We start from the raw sequence: 26,759 nt of genomic DNA, 5'->3' as shown, positions 1-26,759 counted from the left end.
ATCTTTCCAAGAAGTAAATGAAATGATGGGTGTGCAAATAATTTGTAAGCAGCGAAATGCTCTGTGCACACAAGAGAGTGGTTAAGTTAATGTTGCCAGATTTGTCCTGGGAAATCAGGACATGTTCTTCATACACTCAGCAAGTCATTCCTGTGACTGTGCATGTCCCATTCTAAGAACTGAAATCTTCAAGTCCAAAAAACCAGGGTATTCGTGGCCCTCTTCAGTCTAGTCCCCAACCTAGCTCCTGCTCAAATACACTAGACTCAAACCAAACTTCCCTGTATATTACCACTCCTATGCCTTTGCTCACCAAGTTCCCTGCACTAATACATTTTGCTTCCTCTCTGCTGATTAAAATTCTTTCCACCAATTCAAAGCAAAGATCAAATACCACCTCCTCCATCAGGCCTTCTGTCAAGTTAACAGCTGAAGGGGATCTCTCTGGTTTCTGGAGTCCCGTGGGCCATTTCACACTTTGGATCTAGTCCTTGGGGGCCATCCTTTTAAGTAAAGCAAAAGACTTTTCCCATTTCAGGAGAGAGTACAGACTGATTAGTGACATGTGCGAAGCAGAGCTATGACCCAGGCTCATGGTAATGTCAGGAAGGAAGAAAGGGAGGTATCTTAGTCTGTTTGCACTGCTGTAACAAAATACCTTAGACTAGGTAATTTATAAAAAACAGAAATTTATTTCTCAGCTGGGTTCAGTAGCATGTGCCTGTAGTCCCGGTGACTCAGGAGGTTGAGGTGTGGGGACCGCTTGAGGTCAAGATTTTGAGTCCAGCCTGGGCAACACAGCAAGACTTTGCCTCTAAAAGACATTTTTTTTAAAGAAAAAAAATTATTTATCACAATTTTGGAGGCTGGGAAGTTCAAGGCCAAGGTGCAGCAGATCTGGTGTCTGGTAAGAGCCCATTCTTAGTAGCCAGAGAAGTGAAGGGAGGAACAGGGCTGGGCAAGCTGATGCTACACTTCCACCCACTTGGATTCTTCAGGACCTTGTTCCAGGTAGCACAGCTCCAAACTCTCTAGAGGATCTTGGTGGGGAAGTACAGCCATTTGGTTAGTGTTTTCTTTTGCTCTTTCAGTGGCCAATACTCCTATGCCTGTCAGATGTCATACCATTTGCCATCCTTGCCTCATAGCCAGTCAGACCCCTTTCCCTAAAAGCCCCCCTCACACACACACCAGACACAGCAGCCACTAGGACTTATTTTGTTGAGGATTTTATTGCGGAGGATAATATAGGAGAGCAGCTCTAGGTGAGTGGGTGGAGCTGTAGTGCTCTCCAGCTACTGGGATCACCAGGTGGTTTCTGGAGGCATCTGGGTTTCTGGGCAGACTGCAGGATTACAGTTGGTGTTTGAGGTAGCTAATCAACACAGGAGGAATATCCAGCTGGGCAATGGCTTGTGGCTGGCCAGCCTGGCGCAGGGCTCTGCGGATGACTAAACGGGCCTGTGATAGGAGTGACCGTGGAGTTTCTACAGCAAGGAGAAACAGGTAATGAGGAGCAATTCTCATCATAATTCTTCCACCCAAGCCTATATACAACCTGCCCTGGCTACTATAGCTCTAATGCCTTCTCCCTTATAAGAAATGTCCCTCACTCTGCCCCCAGTGCATGGTACCAATGGGCACACACTGAGGCCTAGGGAAGGCATGCTCAACATCACAAAATGGTCATTGGCAGAGCCAGGACCAGAATTTGGTCTAGTATTACCTGCCACCTCATCTTGGTGACCCTTTCCCTAACATGGAATCTGTAACATCTCCACTGGGGTCCCAGGAGAGGGAATAAGATGGAGTTTTCTCCAGTTTATTTCAGAGGATTGGCTTGGACACTAGTTTGGGGCCCTGGAACGTTCAAGCCAGAAGGCCTATGGGGCTGGCCTGCTCACCACTCACCTCGAGCTTGTAGCAGCAATGCAATGCCTTTATCATCTTGTGAGGTCAGGTCCAGGGAGAGAGATGGAAGGTAGATGTTAGCACCAAAATCGATCAGCAGCTGGATGTATTCTGGCTCACAATTATGGTGGAGGCAGATTTCAAGGAGGCTACGGGGCCGTGGGACACGTGCCAATAGGCCCTGTTCAGTGCAGTTGTAGTCAGGGTCTGCTCCATGGAGTAAAAGCAGGCGGAAACAGTCGAGATGCCTGTAGACTGCGGCTAAATAGAGGGGGCCAGAACATGAAGCTATGTTCGATGCCCAGAATGGTAGTTTAGCCTTGACGTTGGCTTCTGCACCGTGGCCTAGGAGCTCCTGCAGGATAGCAACAGCACCATCACGGGCGGCTGTAAGCACGGGAGAACAGTTGTTGTAGATGCTACCAGCAGGACAGGCACCAGCTTCCAAAAGCACACGCACACAGTCCAGATGGCCATGACTGACAGCAGTGAAAAGTGGTGTCTGTGCCTTGACATCCAAGCTGTCGACGTCAGCACCATGTGCCAGGAGGACTCGCAAACAGCTCAAGTGACCATAAGAAGCAGCCAAGCGCAAAGGTGTTCCAGGAACGCCCCAGCCACTCCTGCTGTTGATGAAACGTTTATAACGCTTCTGGCGCAAAAGCTGGTCCAAGGTATAGGAGTCATTGTCATACACTGCTTGATTGAGAGCCTGCTTCTCCCCCGTGTCAGTGTTCTCATCCTCCTTGTCGGGCTGCAGGAAGGAGAAGATCTTGTTGATGTCCATGAGACTCATCTTAGCTAATGGGAACAGGACTATTCTCATTATGAGCAGGAGGATACGCCAGATCTGTGGGTGACAGAAAAGGGGGAGAGACTAAGGGTTCCCATCAAAAACCTGGATGCCAGCCTCTCCACCAACCCCTTGCTCCCCTGCCCCTCACCATCAGGCTACTTACCCATGGATGTCCCACTTCTCACTCCCATGCCCACTGTCTTATTTCAGGCCCTGGAGATGGTGTCACAACAGGTGAGGCCATTACACAGCTTGGTGTCTGCATATACTGTTCTATCTGCCCCTCAAATTCCTACTTCTGGGAAGCCTTCCCCAATCTCCTCCTTCTCCTGCTTAGGGATTCCAAAGAATCACAACTAGACTCCAGCTATGAATTTTCACATTACATTTCCACTTATCTGTGCTCCATTAGTGTATAGACTCAGGGCGAGGACCCTGTATTCATCTTTTATTCCTCCACTCCTAGTAGGGCCTACATCATGGCTAGGGATTTGGTAGAGGCATCTTCCTCAGCTCAGAATGTGTGGATTAATGAGGTGGCTCTGGCCTGGCAGTTGCTAGGCCAACAGAACAGTGCTTTGTGGTGTCAAGCTTCCATGCCTAAGCATTCTGACATCAGTCTTTTGGGGCAGGCCCTCAACTTCACCTCTTGACCTTTTAGATGAAGTTCCACCTCTTCACAGCCCCCCATATCTGATCAAATTTCCCTCACCTGAGCCTTTTGTAACTTCCCCTCAGACATAGGCCCTACACTTCAGGAACAGAGGCTCTCAGTAAATGGGTATTAAATGACATTTACTAATGAAATGAAGAGGTGGCATTGCAAAGAACACACTCCAAGTAAAATGAAGACAAATAGATGGCAGGGAACAGTTGAGGCTTCCGTGGCAAGTTCTCTTTGGTGACAACTGGTTTCTCCCCCAGGAACACTTCAATCCAGGAGTCCTTTTGATTGCCAACACCTTCTCAGAAACCCACTGCTTCTCCATCCTTCTGGCTTAAGCCTCTTCCCATCCTCTCTACCCAACCCAGCCTGGAGTTTTGCCTCAACCTTCAACTCTTGTCTCCTCATAATCCTCAGACCCTACGAAACCACCATGGGCCAATGACTGACTCAACCTAACCCCTAACCTTACCAGTTCTGTTCCTAGTGCTCCGAAGTCAAGGTCACCCACCTTAGTTTGTAACGTCATCAGGATGAGCTGGTAGGTTTTTCAGAGCTTGAGTCCCCTTACTCCCCCATGCCCTGCAGCCAAGGTCTCAGGGCCTCATACCTCCTTTTATTTACTGTCCACCTCCACCCCTCTTTGTTAGCCTGGGACCTCAGGTACTCACCTCATAGAAAGAAAATTATGAGGTGGGTGGGTGGGGTCACCCTCAACTTTAGGGCCCTCCCCACCCACTAGCATCAATTTCATATGTGGTCCATATATTTATGCATTCTTGGGGTAAAATGGGAAGGACAGGATTTTGGAAATTAGGCAGACCTAGATTTGCAACTTGGCACCCCCAGTTCTAGCTGAGTAACCTTGGACGAGTCTCTTCCCTTCTTTGGGACTCAGTTTCCTCATCTATAAGACAGAAAGTATGCCTCATGAGGCTGCTAGGAGGAAGAGAGCTACCATATATTAGATATTCAAAAGTGAGCTTCCTTTCTCTGTATCTTCATTCTCCTCAAACTGGATCCTCCCCCTCAACCATCTTAGAAAACAAAACAAAAAATCTTTTATGGTCCTTTGTTCCACCCTAGGTACCTTTCTCTCCATCTCTCCCTTTTCACCAAACTTATGGAAACAATTGTCTACTGTCTGTTTCACCAGCTTCCATTCCCTTCTCTACTCTGTTCAGTATGGCTCCACCCACTCTCAGTCATAGACCAAGAAAGTTCTTCAAAAGGTCGTCCTTGTGGCTAAATCCAGTGGATGTTTCTCAGATCTTTACTTCCCTAACTTTTCTTGGACATCTGTCCCTACTGACCACCCCTTCTTCCAAACTCCGCCTTCTGCTTCCTGGCCAGCACGCTCTCCTGATTTTTCTCCCCTGAAATATTTATGTTCCCCTTGTTCTCTCCTCCATCTTCTTCTCTCCAGTCCCAGAGCTCTAGATCTCACCATTATGCTGATGGTTTCAAGCCTATCTCTCTAAGCCCTTGGCTCTCTCTTCAGCTTCAAGCATGTATCCACTGAGTTTTTTCAGGCACTTCAAAGACAGCAATGTCACACCGCCACCACCCCACAACATCACCACCACTATGTCCATATGTCATGTCCTCACCATCTACCTGGTCAACCAAACCAGAAACCTAAGACTCCCACTCTCATCCAATCCCATCAAGTCCTGCAGATTTTACCTCCTAGAGAACTCTCCAGGCCATTCATCCTCCTCAGGGGCCATCCTTATTGCCAGTGCTTTATCTAGACCCCCACTGTCTTTTGCCTCGACAGTTTTAGTAGTCTCCTAAGTAGTTTCCCTTTTTAATATTTTTCTCCACATTGTGGCTAAAGTGATAATTTAAAATTACAAATCTGATCTGTACCAATCCTCTGTCTTAAATGCCTTAATGGCTCCCCTTTCTTTCAAGCTACAGCCCAGATGCCTTAGCCTAGCTCACAGATCCTTCATGAGACAATCTTGCTCAATCTCTCCAGCCTCACTTCCTACTACTCCTCTACTTACACCCCATAATAAAGGAAGAGAAACTATGGCTCTCTGTACACACCATGCTGCTTTCTGCCACATGCCCTTCCTTACGAGTTAATTCCTCCAGAGTCTATGCTCTTATAGCACCATAGCAGTCATCACACTGTACTGTAACTCCTATATGGGTTTGTTTTGCTCCCACTGCAGATGGAGAGGCCATATGGGGTAGTGGTAAAACCTGGGTCTGGAGTTCTTCAATCCCAGCTCTACCACTTAGTAGCTGTGTGACCCAGAGCAGGTCACTTAATTTCTCTGTGCCCATTTTGTCATCTGTAAAGAGAGGATAATAATAGTACCTGCCTCAGAGGGGGGCTTTTGTTAAGATTAAATAAGTTAGTACAAAGTAAGTACTTAGAATAGTACTTGAACACAGTTCTCTGTAACTATTTTTACTGTGGTGATGATTATTACTTAGGTATTCAATTTCTACGGCTATTGGTCCATACTTAATGTACTAGAATCTCAGAGCTGGAATGGACTTTGTAGATCATTTAGTTTAATTTCTTCAATTCAGAGATGGGAAAACCAAGGTTCAGAGGGAGCAGTGACTTTCCTAAGGTCTTATGGCTTTTATTGTCACTTGTCTTATTAACAAGAACCCAGAACACACCTACAGTCTTGTGCTTTTCAAAGCTATTTCATGTAGTGGGATAGGTAATATTATCCCCATTTTGTGGATGGGGAAACTGAAGCCAGAAAGCATAAGGGATTTTCCAGGTCCCTTACATCAAGGCAATAGCAGAGTCCAAAATAGCATCCAGGTTTCCCTACTCCCCATCCTGTTCTTTCTGTTGCAACATGAAATACAAATACATTAGCCCTCCCCCTTGCCTCAGGCAGAGTCACTTTGCAGTTTCCAGGATCCTCAGCTTTTGAGTGTCATTCTGAATTCCAAGGATTCCAGTAATGGAAGGTTACTTTACAAATCATTTCTTCAGATGGCCAATAGGGATTTCCTTCTTACTATTTTATTTGGGGGACTGGGGTTTGAGGAGATGAAAAGGGAAGGGAGTGGCTTAGGGAAATGCTGAAGCTCTCACCAAGGTCATACCAAGAGTTCACAGCAGGGCTCATCTAATGAGCCTCCAGAGGGAGATCAAGCCATTGCTTCCAGCTGGCTTTGGTACTTGAGTGAATTGTTGCCTCCCTTAGACAAAGACAAGAAAATCCAGCTAGTCTATTGTCTAACCTCACCTTGCTGTAGTTTATTAATCAAAGAGTTATGATGTTCCCACTATGGACAAGGAGTGGATTCCTGATCCCAAAAGTGCAGGAGTTTTAAACCTTTTTTTTTTTTTTTTTTTTGTTGAGACAGAGTCTCACTTTGTTGCCCAGGCTAGAGTGAGTGCCGTGGCGTCAGCTTAGCTCACAGCAACCTCAGACTCCTCGGCTTAAGCGATCCTACTGCCTCAGCCTCCCGAGTAGCTGGGACTACAGGCATGCGCCACTATGCCCGGCTAATTTTTTCTATATAGATTTTTAGTTGTCCATATAATGTCTTTCCATTTTTAGTAGAGACGGGGTCTCGCTCAGGCTGGTCTCGAACTCCTGACCTTGAGCAATCCACCCGCCTCGGCCTCCCAGAGTTAAACCTTTTTTTTTTTTAATGACATTGGCCTCTGTGACAAACTGGTGAAGGCTGTGAACTGATTTCAGAATCATTTTTAGTACATAAAATAAAATACATAAAATTGAAGGAAACCAATTATATTGAAATACTACTAACAAAATATTTTTTAAATGGCATAATATAGTAATAGATGTTCTTTATTAACACAAATAACAAGATCTAGTAATAATTTCTAAGTGGCGATGAGTATAAATGACATTTCAAGATCTCTGCAACAACTGTAATATGATATGAAATGTCTGTGATTTCTTCTGGTGACCAAGTTACAGGAACTGGTAATACTACCGCCATTTGCTGCCTGCATTTATTCTTGAAGGGAATGGCAAATTTCAGTTCAAAGTTAGGGGGAAAAACAGGTAATGGCCCATACAAGTTTCTGGACCTTTTGAGTTCTATCTAAGGACCTCTTGGGGTCCGTGAATCCAGGTTAAGAACTCCTACAGGAAAGCGGCTGGTTCTGTGTGCCCTAGAACACTCTTTCAGGCATTGATAGACTATTTTTAAGCGTCACCTTTCTCCTCCCACCCTGAGGAGCACTGCCCTTAGTGCCCCTAAGCTCATTCCACTGCACCCACATACACAGACGCCAACAGCACACAGGGACACAAAGACAAACCTCCACCCTCCCTGTAGTGTGTGATGGCAATTGCCCTCAAGAAGTAGCTCCGTTTAGACCAATGTCCTAGGCAGACACACCCTCTTGGGACAGACAAGGCAGGAAGCTGGCACGCTATCCCTCCTGCCTTCTGCCTTCTTCTGGTGGGTTTCCCTACTGACCTCCCAAGCGCCCCCCAGGTCCCAAATCCAGAGGGAAAGGCCTATGATAGGCGGTGATCAGAGGTTCGCGGGCCTGCAGGGCTCACTCGTTCTGGACAGCGTCGGGTCCTAGGCTCCAGGGTACTCACGGGGCTTCAGTCTCAGGCCACACTGCCCAGGGTCACTGCCAACGCCCCTCTGAGAGGTGCTCGGGTCCTGGCGGCCCCTCCTTGGGGAGCCCCTACTGCCCCAGCTTGGAGCATGCGGGCCCTCAGTTCCCACTGTTAACGCTGCTGAAAGGCCAGGCGTCAGCCCCTAGGCTGACTTGGTCCAGGGGCTAATTTTAGGCTACACTCCATCCCCCGCTCCCTGGGCTGGGCCGTGTTATCTTACCAGTGCCATTCTGGGAGCGATCCTAGCGAGAGGAGGGGGGCCGCCCTCGGGGAAGTCCTGGAAGGACTGACTGACAGGTGCGTGGCGAGGCTCCTGCTCCCAGCATGTCCTCGTATACCCCTCTCCACCGCTCAAATGGGCACCAAGGTGAGGCCCCTGAATGGTGAGTGTTCCCGAAGGCCAAGCCTGAACCTAGTATGCCTTCCTCTGAGCTGTGGTCTCTTTTTTTCTCTTCTGACCTTAGACTCTCTGGATTTCCTTTTTCCTTTCTTGAGGGCCCAGCAACACATCACCCTCCCCATTCCCCAATGCCCAGAGTGGGAAGGAGAAGCTTCCATACTTCTCAGTCAGCTTTTCTAAAGCTTAAGGTAGCCCTGGTCATTTATAAAGTCCACTAACCCACCAGTGTAAGTCTGAAGGAAAAAATGCTCAAAGCCTTCCACTATCCTCACCCCTAAGGCATCAGTGTGTTCAGCACTGGGAACTTTGTCAAAAGCCCAGCATTTAAAAGTATAATTTTATCTCCCTGGTTATCTTTAAATGAGAGAAGTGGTAGGGAGATACCATTAGACATAGTCACATTATCTATTTTAGGTGTCACACAAAAAGAAACTAGGGACCAGCATCCTGCCTCCCTCTGGGAGGAAAAGCCAGCCCAGCATTAGGTATACAAACCACACTACAAACAATTTGATCAAGTCTGAGAAACTCTTTATGGAGAAACTATTAAGCAGCCTCTATGTGTAAGGTTCTAGATGCAAGAAGAACACAGAAAAGTAAGATGTGGCGTCCCTTAAAGTTTCAAACCTTATTAAGAAAAACAGACATGGCAACAATTATATTTCACATGATGCAAAAATGCCAGAACTAAAAGCTGCCATGGATGCCTGTGGTTATTCATGTCAATCTCTCAAATTAGCTCAGGGGGCTACTGTGGGCTTCTGTGTCCCTACATCCCACCAAAAACAACTGTAACTTAAATTTTTCCTGCGAATGGACTCCAGTCTATACAGAACACTGAACTCAAGACGTCAGAGCCCTTCTCTTTCCCTTTTCAATCACCAGGGAAGCAAATTCAGTCAGGAAAAACGAAGAGCCAGTGAGAGGACCAGAGATGTAGTGGTATAAAATACTAGCATCACTGTGTCACATGATTACTTTCATGTTAGAATCTGCACATTAAAAGGGAATTCGCACATTTCTGAGAGCTATTCAATGACTTCAGCTTGAGCTTCCAATAATAGGGCATTCTCTACATTCAGAGGCAGCACATCTCATTCATTGTTGGACAGCTCAGTCCTCTCTGCTAAGCCAATATCTGCATCTATAAAGTAGTGCCCCTGAGGTCTGATCTTCTGCTCACCCATAGGACCCCAGAGAACATGGTCACTTTCTCTGCCCAAAAGCAGCCCTCTAGGGGTCTGAACCCAGGTATTCTGTCCCCATATCACCTTGTCTCAGGGAAAACAGCTCCAGCTTCTTCAACTATTTCTTTCAAGCTGATATCCCCAGTCTTGTCTACCACACTTATATAGTTGTCATACAGCCTGCTTGCACATTGATGGTGCCAGGGAGCCCAGAGGAGCCAGATGATGACTTTGGAAAGTGTCAGAGTGTCCCAGAACTCTGAAGATCAGAAACATCAAAAACCGTATCAGTTCCAGCTTAGTTTGCACTAGTGGCCTGTAGCTTTTCACTGTCTGAGGCTTCATGCAAGCCAGATTAGCAGTAAATAAGTAAGTTATTTCGATGCTAAAGATGACAGAGTAGGGTATAATTCTCGAAAAAAAGATTTGCAGGATTTTTTAATATAAATTTTTATTGAGATAACTGTAGATTCACATGCAGTTATAAAATTAATACAGAGATCCCATGTACACTTCACCCAGTTTCTTCCAATGGTAACATCTTGCAAGATTATAGTACAATATCTCAAGTATATATTGACTTGATACAATCCACCTATCTTATTTATTTCCCCCAGGTTTACTTGTATTAATTTGTGTGTGGATCTATACAATTTTATCACATGTAGGTTGTATATACCACCTAAGACAATATACAGAATAGTTCTATCCCAAGTAGGATATCTCATGTTGCCTTTTTATAGCCACATCCACTTCCTTCCCACTCCTTCCACCTTGGTCCCCAACCCCTGGAAACTTCTAAACTTAGTCTTTATTTCTGTCATTTCAAAGTTATACAAATGATATTATATAGTATATAACCACTTGGAATTAGTGTTTTCACTCAGCATACCCTCAAAATTCATCCAATTTGTTGTGTGTATCAAGTTTGTTTCTTTTTATTGCAGAGTGAGATTCATGGTATGTATGTAGCACGATTTGTTTAACTATTGACCCATTGATATCTGAGTCATATATAGTATTTCCCTGTTATTAATAAAGCTGTTATGAACATTTGGGTACACGTCTTTTTCACTTTTTATTGAGTAGAGTGACCCCTTCCAATTTACTCTTCCATTTCAAGATTGTATTAGCGATTCTACAGCCTGTGCCTCTTTACATAAATTTTAGAATAAGTTTCTCTATGCCTACAAAAAACTTGCTTAAATATTTGGGGCAAACTGACTTTTTTACTATATAGAGTCTTCTAATCCATGCACATGGTATGTTTTTACATTTCTTTAAGTCTTCTTTGATTTCTTTCATTAGTATTTTGTAAGTTTAGCACATGGATTGTGTGTTTTGTTAAGTGTATACCTAAGTATTTCAGTTTCTTTGGTGCAATTGTAAATGTTATTGAGTTTTGATTTTGGTTTCCATGTGTTTCTTCTTAGTACATAGAAATACAATTGGTTTTTATACTGATCTTGTATTCTGCCTGAACTCATTAATTCCAGGAGGATTTGTTGTTGGTGTTTGTTTACTTTTGTTTTTGTTTTTGTTTTTTGGTAAATTCCTTGGGATTTTCTACATAGCCAATCATGCCGTCTGCAAATAGGGGCAATTTTATTTCTTCTTTTCCAATCTGTATGTCTTATTTCTTTTCTTTGCCTTATTGCAATAGCTAGAACATCCAGAACTATGGTGACTAAGAGTAGTAAAAGTGAACATATTTGCCTCTTCCCAGTCTTAGGGGGAGAGTATTCAGTCTTTCACAAATATGTATGATATTAATTGTAGGTTTTGTACAGATGTCCTTTATCAGGTTCACGAAGTTCTCTTCTATTCACAGTTTGCTGAGAGTTTATATTAGGAATGGATGTTGAATTTTGTTAAATGCTTTTTTCTGCATCTATATTCTTTAATCTATTGATACAGTGGATTATGTTCACTGATTTTCAAATGTTGAGCCAGTCTTGCATTGTTAGGATGAACCCCACTTGGTAATGGTGTATAATTCTTTTTATGCATTGTGAGATTTGGTCTGCTAATATTTTTGTGGGGAATTTTGCATCTAACTTGAGAAATATTGGTTTGTAGTTTTCTTTTCTTTTTCTTTTTTTTTCTTTTTTTTTTCTTTTTTTTTTTTTTGTCGTTCTATCTTTGGTTTTGGTATCAGGGTAATACTGGCCTCATAAAATGAGCTGGAAAGTGTGTTCTCTTCTTCTATTTCTATAAGAGATTATGTAAAATTGGTGTTAATTCTCCTTTAAACATTTGGTAGAATTATCTGGTGAAACTGTATGAGCCTGGAGATTTCTTTTTTGGAAATCTTTAAATACATTGCATTTCTTTAATGGGCATAGAACTATTCTATTCATATAATCTATTTCATTTTTGTTAAAGTTTTGGTAGTTTGTAGTTTTTGAAGAAGTAGTCAATTTCTCCTGAGTTTATGACTGTAAAGTTTTTCATAGTATTCTCATTTGCAATTATTGTAATGTGGTGATATACATACAAAATAAAATTTATCATTTTGATCATTTTTAAGTGTACGATTCAGTGGTACTAACTACATTCAGTGTTGTGCAGACATTGCCATTATCCATTTCCAGAAGGTTTTAATCATCCCAAACAGAAAGAAACTTTATACTCATTAAACAATAATGCCCCATTTCCCCCTCTCTCCGGCATCTAATCTACTTTCTGTCTCTACAGATGTGCCTATTCTAGATACTTCATGTAAGTGGGATCATACAATATCTATCCATTTGTGTTTGGCTTATTTCACTTAGCATAATGTTTTAAAGGTTTATCCATGCTGTAGCATGTATTAGAACTTCATTCCTTTTTAAGGCTGAATAGTTCCAGTGTATGTATATACCATATTTTGTTTATCGATTAATCTATTGATGGACATTCAGGTTGTTTTCATTTTTTTGGCTGTTATGAATAATGCTACTATGAACATTCATGTACAAGTTTTGGTGTGAACATGTTTTAATTTCTCTGGTATATGTACCTAGGAGTGGGATTTCAGGGTCATATGGTAGCTCTATAATTTTTTGAGGAACTGCCACACTATTTTTTTCATTGCAGGTGCACCATTTTACATTCCCATCAGCAATGTATGAAAGTTCAAATTTCTCCACATCCTAGCCAACACTTGTTATTTTTCTTGTTTTTGATTATGGCCACCTCAATATGTATGAAGTGTGATATCTCATAATGGTTTTGATTTGCATTTCTATAATTACTAATGATGTTGAGCATCTTTTCATGTGCTTATTGGTCATTTATATATCTTCTTTTGGGATATGTCTATTCAAATACTTTGCCCATTTTTTTTTAATTTAAGAAGATACTCATGTTTATTAGCTGAATTACATTTGAAAAAGCAAAGATAGGTGCACAAAGAGCTGTTTGACAAAGTCCCAGATATCAAAAATAGTATTTCCCTGGCTGCCCAACTCAGAGGGCACTTATGCCCACTCCTAGGTGGCTGTGCTCTGGAATGCAACCATTCAGTATATGATATTGCATTGCTCTTGTGTTGTACATGGAGTACAGGCCTACATGCCTCTAACATCAAAGAAGTGGACCATTAAATACTAAGAGCACGGAGTCCAAATGTCAAAACTGAATGCCAAATACCAAACTACCAATTATGTAATAGAATGGGCTGAAAAATAACCAGCTTTGAATGCTGTGTAAAATACAGGCTCTTGTAAAATATAGGCTCTTGTGAGCTGCCTCCAACTTATTTCTTCCCTTTGCCAAATCAAAGACATAAAACACAAAACTTTTTTTAAAAAAATTGTGATAAAAAACAACATAAAATTTACCATTTTAACCATCTTTAAGTGTACAGACCATAGTGTTAAGCATATTCTCATTGTTTTGCAATAGATTTCCAGAACTATTTCCCTCTTGTAAACTGAAATTCTATATCTATTAAACAACTCCCCCATTCTCCTTCCCCCCACCCCCTAGTAAGCACCATTCTACTTTCTATTCCTATGAATTTGACTACTTTAGATATTTCATATAAGTGAAATCATGTGGTATTTGTCTTTTTGTGATTGACTTATTGTACTTAGCATATGTGCTCAAGGTTCATCCAAGTTGTAGTATGTGACAGAATTTCTTTCCTTTGTGCTGAATAATATTCCATTGTATCTATGTACCACATTTTGTTTATTCATTCATCCATCAGTGAACACTTCAGTTGCTTTCACCTTTTGGCTTTTGTGAATAATGGTGCTATGAACATTGGTGTGCAAGTATCTGTTTGATTCCCTGCCTTCAATTCTTTTGGGTATATACCCAGAAGTGGGATTGCTGGAGCCTCTGGTTGCTCTCTTTTTAATTTTTTGAGGAACTGCCATACTGTTTTCCATAGCAGTTGTACAATTTTACAATCCCATCAACACTGCACAAGGGTACAAATTTCTCCACAACCTTGCCAACATATGTTATATTCTGTTCTTTTTTATTTTACAGTAGCCATCCTAATGGCTGTGAGGTGATATCTCATTGTGGTTTTGATTTGTATTTCCCTAATGATCAATGATGTTTAGCATCTTATCATGTGCTTTTTGGCCATTTGTGTATTACCTTTGAAGAAATGTCTACTCAAGTCCTTTGAGCATTTTTAAATTGTTTATTTAGTTTTTTCATTGTTGAGTTGCAGGACTTCTTAATTATTCTGGATATTAACCCCTTATAAGATATATGATTTGTAAATATTTTGTCTCATTGCATAGGTTGCCTTTTTACTCTGTTGATAGTGATTTTTGATGTACAAAAGTTTTTAAATTGATGTAGTTCCATTTGTCTATTTTTGCTTCTGTTACCTGTGCATTTCGTGTCATATCCAAGAAATCATTGCCAAATCCCATATCATGAAGCTATTCCCCTATGTTCTCATTAAGGAGTTTTATGGTTTGGGGTCTTACATTTAGGTCTTTAATCCATTTTGAGTTAATTTTTGTGTATGATGTAAGATAAGGGTTATTTTACATGTGGATATCTAGTTTTCCCAGCACCATTTGTTGAAAACATTATCCTTTTCCCTATTGAGTGGTCGTGGCATCTTTGTTGAAGATCATTTAATCATATATGTGAGGATTTATTTCTGGGCTCTCTATTCTATTCCATTGGTCTATATGTCTGTTTTTGTGTCATCACCACACTGTTTTGATTATTGTAGCTCTGGTTAGGACTTCCAGTACTCTTTTGAATAGAAGTCATGAGAGTAGACATCCTTGTCTTGTTTCTGACCTTACTTGAAAAGCTTTCAATCTTTAACCACTGTACGTGATGTTAGCTGTGCACTTTGCCCAATTAAAAATTGGGTTGTTTGTCTTTTTGATGTTTAGGAGTTCATATATTTGGGATAGAAAACCTTTATTAAAATTGGCAAATGTTTTCCACCATATTGTGGTTTGTCTTTTCACATTCTTTACTTTCCTCTCTCTACTGCCATCCTGAGTTTCTGTGCTGAAGAGGGTTTTCATCACTTCCTTGCTGAATTCCAGTGTTATTCCTTAGATACCCTACTTGAAGTGTAGTTATTTATTTGCTATTTTGGTATTTCTTTGTGAAAGAGATGAGAATTGGGCACCTTTAGTAAGCCATATTGATAATGTCTCTTTTTCACTTTCTTAATAATAAGCTTTAATACATAACAATATTTAATTTCAATGAAGTTCACCTTATTAAGATCTATTTTTTTGTGGCTTGTGCTTCCTGTATCATATCTACAAATGTATCACTAAATCCAAGGACATGAAAATTTATACCTATGTTTTCTTCTAAAATATTTATGGTTTTAGCTCTCATATTTAGGTTGTTGATACATTTTGAGTTAACTTTTGTATATGGTGTGAAGTAAGGATCCAAATTCATTCTTTTGCATGTGGAAGTCTAGTTTTTCCAGCATCATTTGTTGAAGAGACTGTTTTTTCACCCATTGAATGGACTTGTCAACTTTGTCGAGAAACAAATTGGCCATAAATGTGGTTTTTGTCTGGACTCTCAGTTCTATTCCACTAAATGTCTATATGTCCATTCTTATGGGAAAATCACACTGATTTGATTACTGTAGCTATGCAGTAAGTTTTGAAGTCCCGAAGTGTGAGTCCTCCAAGTTTATTTACTTTTTTATAAAATTGTTATGACTATTTTGGGTTCCTTTAGATTCCATATGAATATGAAGATAGGCTTTACTATTTTTGCAAAAAAAAAAGCCATTGGTATTTTGATATGGATTGTATTGAATCTGTAGGATTACTTTGGGTAGTGATGACATTTTAACAATATTAAGTCTTGGTACCCATGAGTACGGGATATCTTTCCATTTATTTGTGTCTTCTTTAATTTTTTTCAGCAATATTTTATAGTTTTCAGTATGTAAATCATTCATCTCCTTGGTTAAATTTATTCCTAGGTATTTTATTCTTTTACATGCTGTCGTAATTGGAATTACATTCTTAAATTCTTTTTCTGATTGCTCATTGTTAATGTATAGAAACACAACTAATTTTCGTATGCTGACTTTGTATCCTGCAATTTTGCTGAATTCATTTATTAGTTTTAACAGGTGTTTGTGTGTGATGTCTTTGGGTGTCCTGCATATAAGACCATGTAATCTGTGAGCAGAGATAATTTTACTTCTTCCTTTCCAATTTGGATGCCCTTTCTTTCTTTTCCTTATCTAATTTATCTGGCTAGAACTTCCAGTACAATGTTGAATAGCAGCGGTGAAAGTGGGATTTTTTTTGTGTTGTTCTTGGTCATAAGGAGAAAGTTCTTAGTCTTCATCATTGAGTACGATGCTATTTTGTGGCTTTTCATACATATCTTTTATCATGTTGAGAAAGTTCCCTTCTATTCCTAGTTTTTATTATGAAATGGTATTAGATTCAGTCAAATGACTTTCTGTGTCAATTGAAATAATCATGTGTTTTATCTTCATTCTATTAATGTGATATGTTACATTGATTAATTTTCTCATGTTGAACCATGCTTACACTCCTGGGATAAATCCCATTTTATCATGGTGTATAATTATTTTTAATATGCTGTTGGGTATAATTTTCTAGCATTTTGTTGAAAATGTTTGCATCTATGTTCATGAGGGATATTGGTCTGAAATTTTCTTTCCTTGTATGTCTTTATCTAGCTTTGTATCAGGGCAATCCTGGCTTCATTGCATGAATTCAAAGTGAGTGTTCCCTCCCATTCTATTTTTTGGAAGAGTTTCAAAAGGATTGGTGTTAATTCTTCTTTAAATGTTTAGTAGAAATCACCAGTGAAGTTGTCTGGTCCTGGAGTTTTCTTTGTTGGGAGATTTTTGATTTCTGATTCAGTCTGTACATATGGGTCTAATCAGATAGTGTCTCTCTCCTTCAATCAGTAATTTGTGTATTTCTAGAAATTTGTCCATTTCATTCTAGGTTATCTAATTTGTTTGCATACAATTGTTTATAATATTCACTTATAATCCTTTTTATTTCTGTAAGGTTGGTAGTAATGTCACCACTTTCATTTCTGCTTTTATTTATTTATTTTAGAGACAGGGACTTGCTCTGTTATGTAGGGTGGAGTGTGGTGGTACGACCATAGATCACTGCAGCCTACAACTCCTGGACTTCAAGTGATCCTCCTGCCTTAGCCTCCTGAGTAGCTGAGACTACAGGCACATGCCACTATGCCTGGCTTATTTATTTTTTAATTTTTTTATTGAGATGGGGTCTCACTATGTTGCCCAGGTTGGTCTCGAACTCCTGGCCTCAAGTGATACTTCTGCTTCGGCCTCCCATAGTGCTAGGATTACAGGCATGAGCAATTGCACCCGGCCTCTGTTTTAAATTATTTGTGACTTCTCTGTTTTTTCTTTGTCAGTCTATTTAAAGTTTGTCAATGTTGTTGAACTTTTCAAAGAACCAACTTTTGGTTTAATTGATTCTATTGTTTTTCTAGTCTCTCTTTTATTTATTTCTGATTTAATCTTTATTGATTTCTTCCTTCTGCTATTTTTGGGTTTAATTTGTTGGTTTTATCCTAATCCCCCAAAGAGTAAATTTAGGTTATTTATTTAAGATCTTTCTTCTTTTTTACCGTAGGCATTAATAGCTATAAATGTCCCTCTGAACAATGCCTTTGCTGTTCTCATAAGGTTTGTGATATGTTTTTTTTTGTTTGTTTAATATCTACAGTATTTTCTAATGTCCTTATGATTTTGTCTTTGACCCCACTGGTTGTTTAAGAGTGCATTGTTTAATTTGCATGTATTTGTGAATTTTCCAGTTTTCCTCCTATTATTTACTTCTACCTTTATTCTATTGTGGTTAGAGAATAAAGCTTGTATGATTTCAATCTTTTTAAATTTATTAAGACTTATTTTGTGACCTAAAATATGTTCTATCCTGGAAAATATTCCAATAAATACTTGAAAAGAATATGTATACTGTGGGTCTAGATGTTTTATAATGTTCAAGTCTTTTTTTTCTTATTGATCTCTTATGTAAAAGTTCTATCCATTATTAAAAATGACCCCAAGTGCCCTGTCTGTGTTTCAGAAGCAGATGTTTCTGTGTCTCAGAGGCACAGCAAGAGGGAGAAGAGGGAAGAACGTTCCAGTGGGCATGCCCTGGAGACACAGGCAGCAGGTGGAAAGGCTCCTTTTGTGCCACCACAAAGGGTGGAAACAGGAAGTGATGGTGATGGCCTGATTTTTTAGCTCACAGTAAAACTTAAAACCAGTCAAAAAAATGTTATATTGAAGTCTTCAAATATTATTGTGGAAATGTCTATCTCTCCCTTTAATTCTGTAAATATTTGCTTCATATATTTTTGGGCCTAATTTATACCTAAGCATTTCCTTTTTTGGTGTTCATGTAAATGGTATCGTGTTTCCCATTTCAAATTTCAACTGTTCATTGCTGGTATATAGAAAGCAATTGACGTTTGTATATTAACGTTATACCCAGAAAAGTTGCTATAATTGCTTATTAGTTCCAGGAGGTTTCTTCTTTTATTCTTTGGAATGTTCTACACATAAAATCATATCATCTACATTTAAAGACAATTTTATATTGTATTTGTGTTCCCAGTGTGTATATCTTTTATTTTCTTTTCTTGTCTTATTGCATTAGCTAGGACATCCAGTATGATGTTGAATAGATGTAGTGAAAATAGACATTCTGCCCTTATTTCTGATCTTAGGAGGAAAGCATCTACTTTCCCACCATTAGGTATTTTGTTAACTGTAATTTTTTGATGTTCTTTGTCGAGTTGAGGAAGTTCTTTCCTATTCATAGTTTTCTGAGAGTTTTCATCATGAATGGATGTTGGATTTTATCAAATACCTTTTCTACATCTATTAATATAATATATGGCCTATTGATGTGGTAGATTACATTACTTGATTTTTTAACACATTGACTACCACACAAAAAAACAGAAACTTTTCCTTGGGGCCACAGTGTTTTTGTTTGTTTGTTTGTTTGTTTGTTTTTACGAAAACAGAATAAAAATTTTGAGTGTAATTTAAAGCTAAACATAAATACAAAAACAAAATTTATTGACTTCTATTCATTTAATCCACATTTTTGGAATTAAATTGTCAATATTCATTGTAACAATAAGAACACCGGCAAGTAAGATTTTATATATGCTTCATGCAGCCCTGGGGTCAAAACTAGAGTGACTTAAATACAACTCTCATGGCAGTTAATGTGTTAATGTTGAACCAGCCCTGCATACCTGGAGTATATCCCACTTGGTTATGGTGTAAAATTCTTTTTATTCATTATTGGATTCTATCTGCTAATATTTTGTTTTCTTGTAATGTCATTGTCTGGATTGGGTATTAGAGTAATGCTGGCCTCATAGAACAAGTTAGGATATATCCCTTCTGCTTCAATTTTCTGGAAGTGATTATAGAGAATTGGTATAATTTCCTCCTTATATGTTTGGTAGATTTCACCAGTGAACCCATCTGATACTGGTGCTTTCTGTTTTAGAACATTATTAGTTATTAATTCAATTTCTTTAATAGATATATGCCTACTCAGATTATCTGTTCTCCTTGTGTGAATTAAGATAAATTGTGTCTTTCAAGGAAATGATCCATTTCATTTAGGTTATCAAATTTGTGGGCACAGAGTCCTTCATAATACTCCATCATTATCCTTTTAATGAACATGGGATCAGTAGTTATGGCTGCTCTTTATTTATGATAATAGTAATTTATGTCTTTTTTTTCTTCTTAACCTGGTTAGAAGTTTATCAATTTTAGTGATCTTTTCAAAGAACTAGATTTTGGTTTTGTTGATTTTCTTATTGATTTTCTGTTTTCAATTTCATTAATTTGTGTTCTAATTGTTATTTCTTTTCTCTTTCTTCCTTTGGATTTAATTTTCTTTTCTTTTTCTAGTTTCCTACGGTGGAAGTTTATTGATTTTAGATATTTTTTCTTTTCTAATATATGCAATCAATGCTATAAATTTCTCTCTATGCATTGTTTTCACTGCATCCCATGTGTTTTGATAATTGTATTTTCATTTTCATTTAATTCAAAATATTTTAAAATTTCTCCTGAGACTTCTTTGAACCATGTGTTCATTTAGAAGTAAATTGTTTAATCTCCAAATATTTTGAGATTTTCCAGATATCTTTCTGTTATTGATTTCTAGTTTAATTCCATCATGGTCTAAGAGTATACGTTGTATGATTGCTACTCTTTCAAACTTGTTAAGGTGTATTTTATGTCTCAGAATGTGGTTTGTCATAGTGAATGTTCTGTGTGAACTTGAGAGAATGTACATTCTGCTGTTGTTGGGTGAAGTAGTCTATAGATGTCAATTAGATCCCGCTGATTGATGGTGGCATTCAGTTCAACTAGTTCCTTACTGATTTCTACCTACTGGATCTGTCCAGTACTGATAGAGGTATGTTAAAATCTTCAGCTATAAGAGTGGGTTTATTTATTTCTCCTTTTGGTTCTATCAGTCCTTACTTCACATATTTTGTCACTATTGTTAGTTATACATCAAAGATTATGTCTTCTTTGAGAATTGACCATTTTATCATTATGTAATGCTCTTCTTTATCTTTGATAATTTTTCTTGCTGTGAAATCTACTTAGTGTGATATTAATATGGCTATTCCTGCTTACTTTTCATTAGAGTTAGCATGGCATAATTTTCTCCATCCCTTTACTATTTAGTCCATGTGAGTCTTTATATTTAAGGTGGTTTTCTTGCTGACAACTTTCATACATCTTGTTTTTTTTTAAGCACTCTGAACATCTCTTTTAATTGGTGTATTGATGTTTAAAGTCTTTATTGATATACTTCAGATAATATCTACCATATTTGTGATTGTTTTCTATTCATTACTCTTGCTGTTTTTTTCTGCCACTTTTTCTGCTTTCTCTGGTGTTAATTAAGCATTTTACATGATTCTACTTTACCTCTCTCTTTGCATATCATACTTCTTTTTTTAGTGCTGCCCTTGACTTTGCAAAATACATTCATAACTAATCCAAGTCATCTTTCAAATAACATTATACCACTTTACAGGTAATATAAATATCTTATATCAGAATATTCCCAATTCCTCAATTCTCTCCATTATGACATTGCTATTAATTTCACTTATCTATCAGGTATAATCATCAAATACACTGTTGCTATTATTATTTTGAACAAGATGTTATCTGTTGGATCTGTTAAGAATAAGAAAAAGATTTTATTTTACCATCATTTATTCCTTGTCAAAAGCTCTTCCATTTTTCATGTAGATCTGAGTTTCTGACCTATAACAGTTTCCATCTTCCTAAAGAATTTTTAAAAATATTTTTTGCAAGGTATGTATACTGGTGACAAGTTCCCAGTTTTTATTGATCTGAGCAGGTCTTTATTTTTTCTTCTTTTTTATTGTGATACAAAATACATGACATAAAATTTACTCTTTTCAAGTGTACAATTCAGTGGCACTAAATACATTCACACTGTTGTGCAACCATCACCAACATTAATCTCAAGAAATTTTTTTAGCTTCTCAAACTAAAATTCTGTACCCATTGTACAATACTTCCTCATTTCCTTCTCCCCCACACTCTACTTTGTCTCAGTGAATTTGAGTACTCTAGTTACTTCATAAAAATAGAAGCATACAGTAGTCATCCTTTTATGAATAATTTATTTCACTTAACATAATGTCTTCAAGGTTCATCCATGTTGTAACAGGTGTCAGAATTTCCTTCCTTTTAAACTCTGAATAATATTTCTTTTTTATATATATACACCAAATTTTGCTTATCCATTCATCCCTCAATAGACACTTGTGTAGCTTCCACCTTTTAAGTCATGTGAATAATGCTGTTATGAACATTGCTGTAGATATATAGGGGCAAGATGGTGGATGAGAAAAACTGCCAGCCAGAGTGTCTCTGCAAGACAGATTTTAGAAGAAAGTAAAAAAAATAAACAGGCAGGCAAATACAGATCGGATGAGGGTGAGAAGGAAAGGTGCCTAAAACTACAGGAAACTCTATGGGAAGAAGTTGCAGAGGAGATTTGGAAGGAGAAAGGCCCCTGAGAGGCTTGGAGACCAGCAACAACAGTAGGTTGGAGCAGTTAAATTTCCCATCCCTTGCATCTCAGACTGAGGGTGGGCTCCTGAGCATTTGGAGAGACCTGCCAACACCAGCCCAGAGTTGTAAGCTGCCAGTGAGAGGTGAGCCACTTGCGGACAGGGCACTAGACTCCCAGCTCCCTCAGGGCACCTCCTGCCCCACAGACCTGTGCCAACCAGCAGGTGCCATATTGTTTCATTCTCCCCTTCCTCTTGCGTACCCCCGGCTGCTGAGAGAGACAATTTAGCCACCACATGGAGGCATCTGCAGGGAATGGGACCTTTCCTTTTGGGGCCCAAAAGCAGACTGCGGAGTACTCAAACTGTGAGCTCCCTACCCGCCAACCCTGCCAGGTGCTGCTTACCTGGTGACTCCAGCAGAACAGGGCAAATCCCGAGGCAGAGAGACATTGATCCAGGTTGGGCACCCCGTGAGTGACTTGAGATCAGCACTCCTCTCGCTGGTAGGGTCAGGGATTGATCTCAACAGCCCAGGGGACAGGCCTGAGACCAGGTCCCACACACCCAGGTCTCAATCACATTGCCCTGGGGCACAGAAGGGATATTTGTGAATGAGCATACTGAGATGTGTGTGCCTTCAGGGGCAGATCAGCATGCTTCAGGGGCAACCCTCCTCCCATGGGAGGGCCATGCACCCAGCTCAGGCTGTGACCCTGGGCAGGAAACCTCCCAGCCCTCATGATAACCAGGGGAGATCCACTGGCTTGAGGTCCTGCATGCTTGCAGAGGCCCATGAGAAACTGCAGAATAGGGGAGGGTGGAAAGGGGTGAGGCTTGCTCCAGACTGCAGGTCTCAGCCTCACCCGCACACGCAGACTTTTCAGCTGAGTGGCACCACTTCAGCCCCTCCCTGGCAGCTTTGCCCAGAAGCAGAGAACAGAACTTTGACCCCTGCTAACAGCATTTGTGGTGCTTGAGGAAAGGCTCGCCCAACCCAGATCCACCCAGATTCATTCCCCCACCTGCCCCCACTGAGGTGGAGAATAAGTACACACCTAGAAGTCCCAGGGCCCAACCCACCACCTGAGGCACTAGAGTGCCTCTCCAGAGGAACAAGAGCTGGTTACAGGACCCAAAAACCCTGCTCTTCCCAGCAAGCGCCACCTACTGACAGGAAGGTCATTCTGCACACCCTTTAAGTGCATCTACTGACTCATCATACGGGGTGTGGTTGAATCTCACCCACAAACACCAACTAATGGCTCAGAGAATAAACAGGGCATGTCACTATGCAAACAAACATCTAAAGGTAAGAAGCCACAGCTGATCCAGATGGGAAGGAATCAGTGAAAGAGTCTGGAAGTATGAAGAATCAAACGGAAAGCACATCCCCAAAGGGGAAGACCAGCTCTCTAGCAATGGACATGAATGATATTCAGAACACTAAAATGACAGAAGAATTTTGAACATGGATTGTAAGAAAACTCAATGATATGCAAGAAAAAAAGGATAACCAACACAAAGAAACCACAAAAAAATCCAGGACTTGGAAGAAAAATTCACTGAAGAAATTGAAATATTAAAGAAAAGTCAAACAGAACTTCTAGAAATAAAGAATTTATTCAAGGAATTGCAAAACACAATGGAAAGCCTCAAGAAAAGGGTAGATAAAACAGAAGAAAGAATCTCAGGATAGAAGATAGCACCTTTCAATTAAATAAGTCTGTCACAGAGATAGAACAGAGAAATAAGAGAAAAGAGCAAAGGCTATAAGAAATGTGGGATTATGTGAAGATACCTAACGTGAGAGTCATAGGCATCCCTGAGGGTGAAGAAGAAAATACACAAGGGTTGGATAAGCTATTTGAGGATACAATGGACAAAAATTTCCCAAACCTTGTTAAAAATCTAGATATCCAGGTAGAAGAAGCTCAAAGGACTCCTGAGAGATTCATTGCAAACAGGAAGACACCACAACACACAGTAAACAGACTGACCAAAGTAATCACCAAAGAGGCCATCCTATGAGCTGTAAGGCAAAAGAAAAAGGTAACCTACAAAGGAAAACCCATCAGAATAACAACAGACTTCTCAACTGAGACCTTACAAGCAAGAGGACTGGGGCCCTATTTTCACTCTTCTCCAACAGAATAATGCCCAGCCTAGAATCTTGTACCCCGCAACACTAAGATTTGTATATGAAGGAGAAATAAATACCTTCTCAGGCAGGCAAAGACTGAGGGAATTCATCAAGACAAAACCTGCCCTCCAGGAAGTACTCAAAACAATATTACACACAGATCAGCACAATAAACACTCACAAATGTAAAATCATCCAAAAGCTAAATGTCAAAGGTCAGATACCACAATGGCTCAAGAGAGAAAACAAAGCAACAAAGTTCAACTCAACAGGATGAACAGAAATCTACCCCACTTACCAATTCTCTCAATAAATGTGAATGGCTCGAACTGCCCACTAAAGAGACATAAGTTGGGCGAATGGAAAAATATACACAAGGCAAGCATCTGCTCTCTTCAGGAAACACATCTAACCCAAAGGATGTATTCAGACTCAAGGTTAAGGGATGAAAAACAATATTTCAAGCAAACAGAAGCCAAAAGAAAGCTGGCATGGCAGTTCTGACTTTAGATAACTTAGTCTTCAAATCAACAAAAGTAATGAAAGACAAAGAGGGTCACTATATAATAGTGAAGGGTACAATTAAATAAGAAGACATAACAATTCTAAATATTTATGCACCTAACTCAGGTGCACCCAGATTCATAAAGCAAATCCTACTTCATCTACACAAAATGATAAACAGCAACACCATAATAGCTGGAAACATCAACACTCCTCTGACAGAACAGCACAGATCCTCCACACAGAAAATAAACAAAGAAAAAATGGACTTAAACAGAACTCTAGAACAAATGGGCCTGACTGACATTTATAAAACATTCTACCCCAAACCTACTCAATATATGTTTTTCTCATCAGCTCATGGGATATTCTCTAAGATTGACCATATCCTAGGCCACAAAGTGTGTCTCAAAAAATTGAAAAAATAGAAATCATATCATGCATCTTCTCAGACCACAGTGGAGTAAAATTGGAAATCAACTCCAACAGAAACTCTCATCTCTACACAAAGTCATGGAAACTGAGCAACCTTCTGCTGAATGATTATTGTGTTAAGGAGGAAATCAAGATGGAAATCAAAAGATTCTTTGAAGTAAATTATGAAGGAAATTCAAGTTACCAAAATCTGTGGGACACAGCTAATGCAGTCCTGAGAGGAAAATTTATACCCATAAAAGCCTACCTCCAAAAAAGAGAAAGATCACAAATCAACAATGTAATGAATCACCTCAAAGAACTGGAAAAGGTTGAGCAAAATGACCCCAAACCCAGCAGAAGACAAGAAATAACAAAGATCAGGTGTCATAACCTAAAATTTTGTACCCCCATAATATGCTGAAATTTTTTAAAAAGTAAAAAAAAAAAAACAAAGATTAGAGCAGAAGTAAATTAAATTGATAACAAAAACTATATGCAAGATTAATAAAACACAAAGTTGATTCTTTGAAAAAATAAAATTGATATGCCTTTGGTTAGATTAACAAGAAGCACAAAAGAAAGAGCTCTAACAACCTCCATCAGGAATGAAAAAGGAGAAATTACAACTGATGCAATGGAAATACAAAATATCATCTATGAATATTGTGAAAACCTCTATGCACATAAATTTGAAAAGTGGAGGAAATGGACAAATTCTTAGAAACACACAGCCTCCCTAAGCACAATCAGGGGAAATAGAATTCCTGAACAGACCAATATCAAGTACTGAAATTGAAGCAACAATAAAAAAAAAAAAAAAACCTTCCTAAAAAGAAAAGTCCCGGACCAGATGGATTCACTCCAGAATTTTACCAGACCTACAAAGAAGAACTGGTGCCTATCCTTCAGAAATTATTACACAACATCAAGAAGGAAGGAATCCTCCCCCAAACATTTTATGAAGCCAATATCACCCTGATACCAAAACCAGGAAAGGATGCAACAAAACAAACAAAATTACAGACCAATATCCCTTATGAATATAGATGGAAAAATTCTCAACAAAATCCTAGCAAATCAAATTCAGGTACTTATAAAAAAAAAAGATGCATCACTACCAAGTGGATTTCATCCCAGAGATGCAGGGATGGTTCAAGATATGCAAATCTATAAATGTAATTCACTGCATAAATAGAAGCAAAAACAAAGAACATATGATCCTCTCAATAGATGTAGAAAAAGCATTTGACAGAATTAAACACCCTTTTATGATAAGAACACATCAAAAAATAGGCATAGACGGGACTTACCTAAAAGTGATACAAGCCATATATGACAAGCCCACAGCCAACATCATACCGAATGGGGAAAAACTGAAAAAATTCCCAGTTAGAACTGGAACCAGACAAGTTTGCCCTCTATCACTGCTTTTATTCAGCATACCGCTGGATGTCCTAGCCAGAGCAATCAGAAAAGACAAAGAAATCAAGGGCATCCAAATGGGGGCAGAAGAGGTCAAAGTATGTCTATTTGCTGATGATATGATCTTATAGCTAG

General features: G+C 39.3%; 1 protein-coding gene across 1 annotated transcript; it reads right to left on the bottom strand.

Annotated features, from left to right (window-relative positions):
- Positions 1-1,213: 1,213 nt before the first annotated feature.
- Positions 1,214-8,082, bottom strand: ASB12 (ankyrin repeat and SOCS box containing 12). Its single transcript, XM_069463647.1, has 3 exons — positions 7,943-8,082; positions 1,912-2,761; positions 1,214-1,487 (listed from the first exon to the last, which is right to left on the bottom strand). The coding sequence occupies exons 2-3, from the start codon at positions 2,735-2,737 to the stop codon at positions 1,354-1,356; spliced, it is 960 nt and encodes a 319-aa protein (XP_069319748.1). The 5' UTR covers positions 2,738-2,761; positions 7,943-8,082; the 3' UTR covers positions 1,214-1,353.
- Between the last annotated feature and the right edge of the window lie 18,677 nt (positions 8,083-26,759).

The sequence above is a fragment of the Eulemur rufifrons genome, chromosome 30, assembly GCF_041146395.1.
Source record: "Eulemur rufifrons isolate Redbay chromosome 30, OSU_ERuf_1, whole genome shotgun sequence".
Taxonomy (NCBI): Eukaryota; Metazoa; Chordata; class Mammalia; order Primates; family Lemuridae; genus Eulemur; species Eulemur rufifrons.
This window is presented reverse-complemented; position numbering and strand designations above follow the sequence as displayed.

Excerpts from the sequence above, each read along its gene's own strand:
- ASB12 (XM_069463647.1), bottom strand. The coding sequence starts at position 2,737 with ATGAGAATAGTCCTGTTCCCATTAGCTAAGATGAGTCTCATGGACATC. Across the intron at positions 1,488-1,911 it reads ATTGCTGCTACAAGCTCGAG|AAACTCCACGGTCACTCCTA; the intron begins GTGAGTGGTGAG and ends TCCTTGCTGTAG.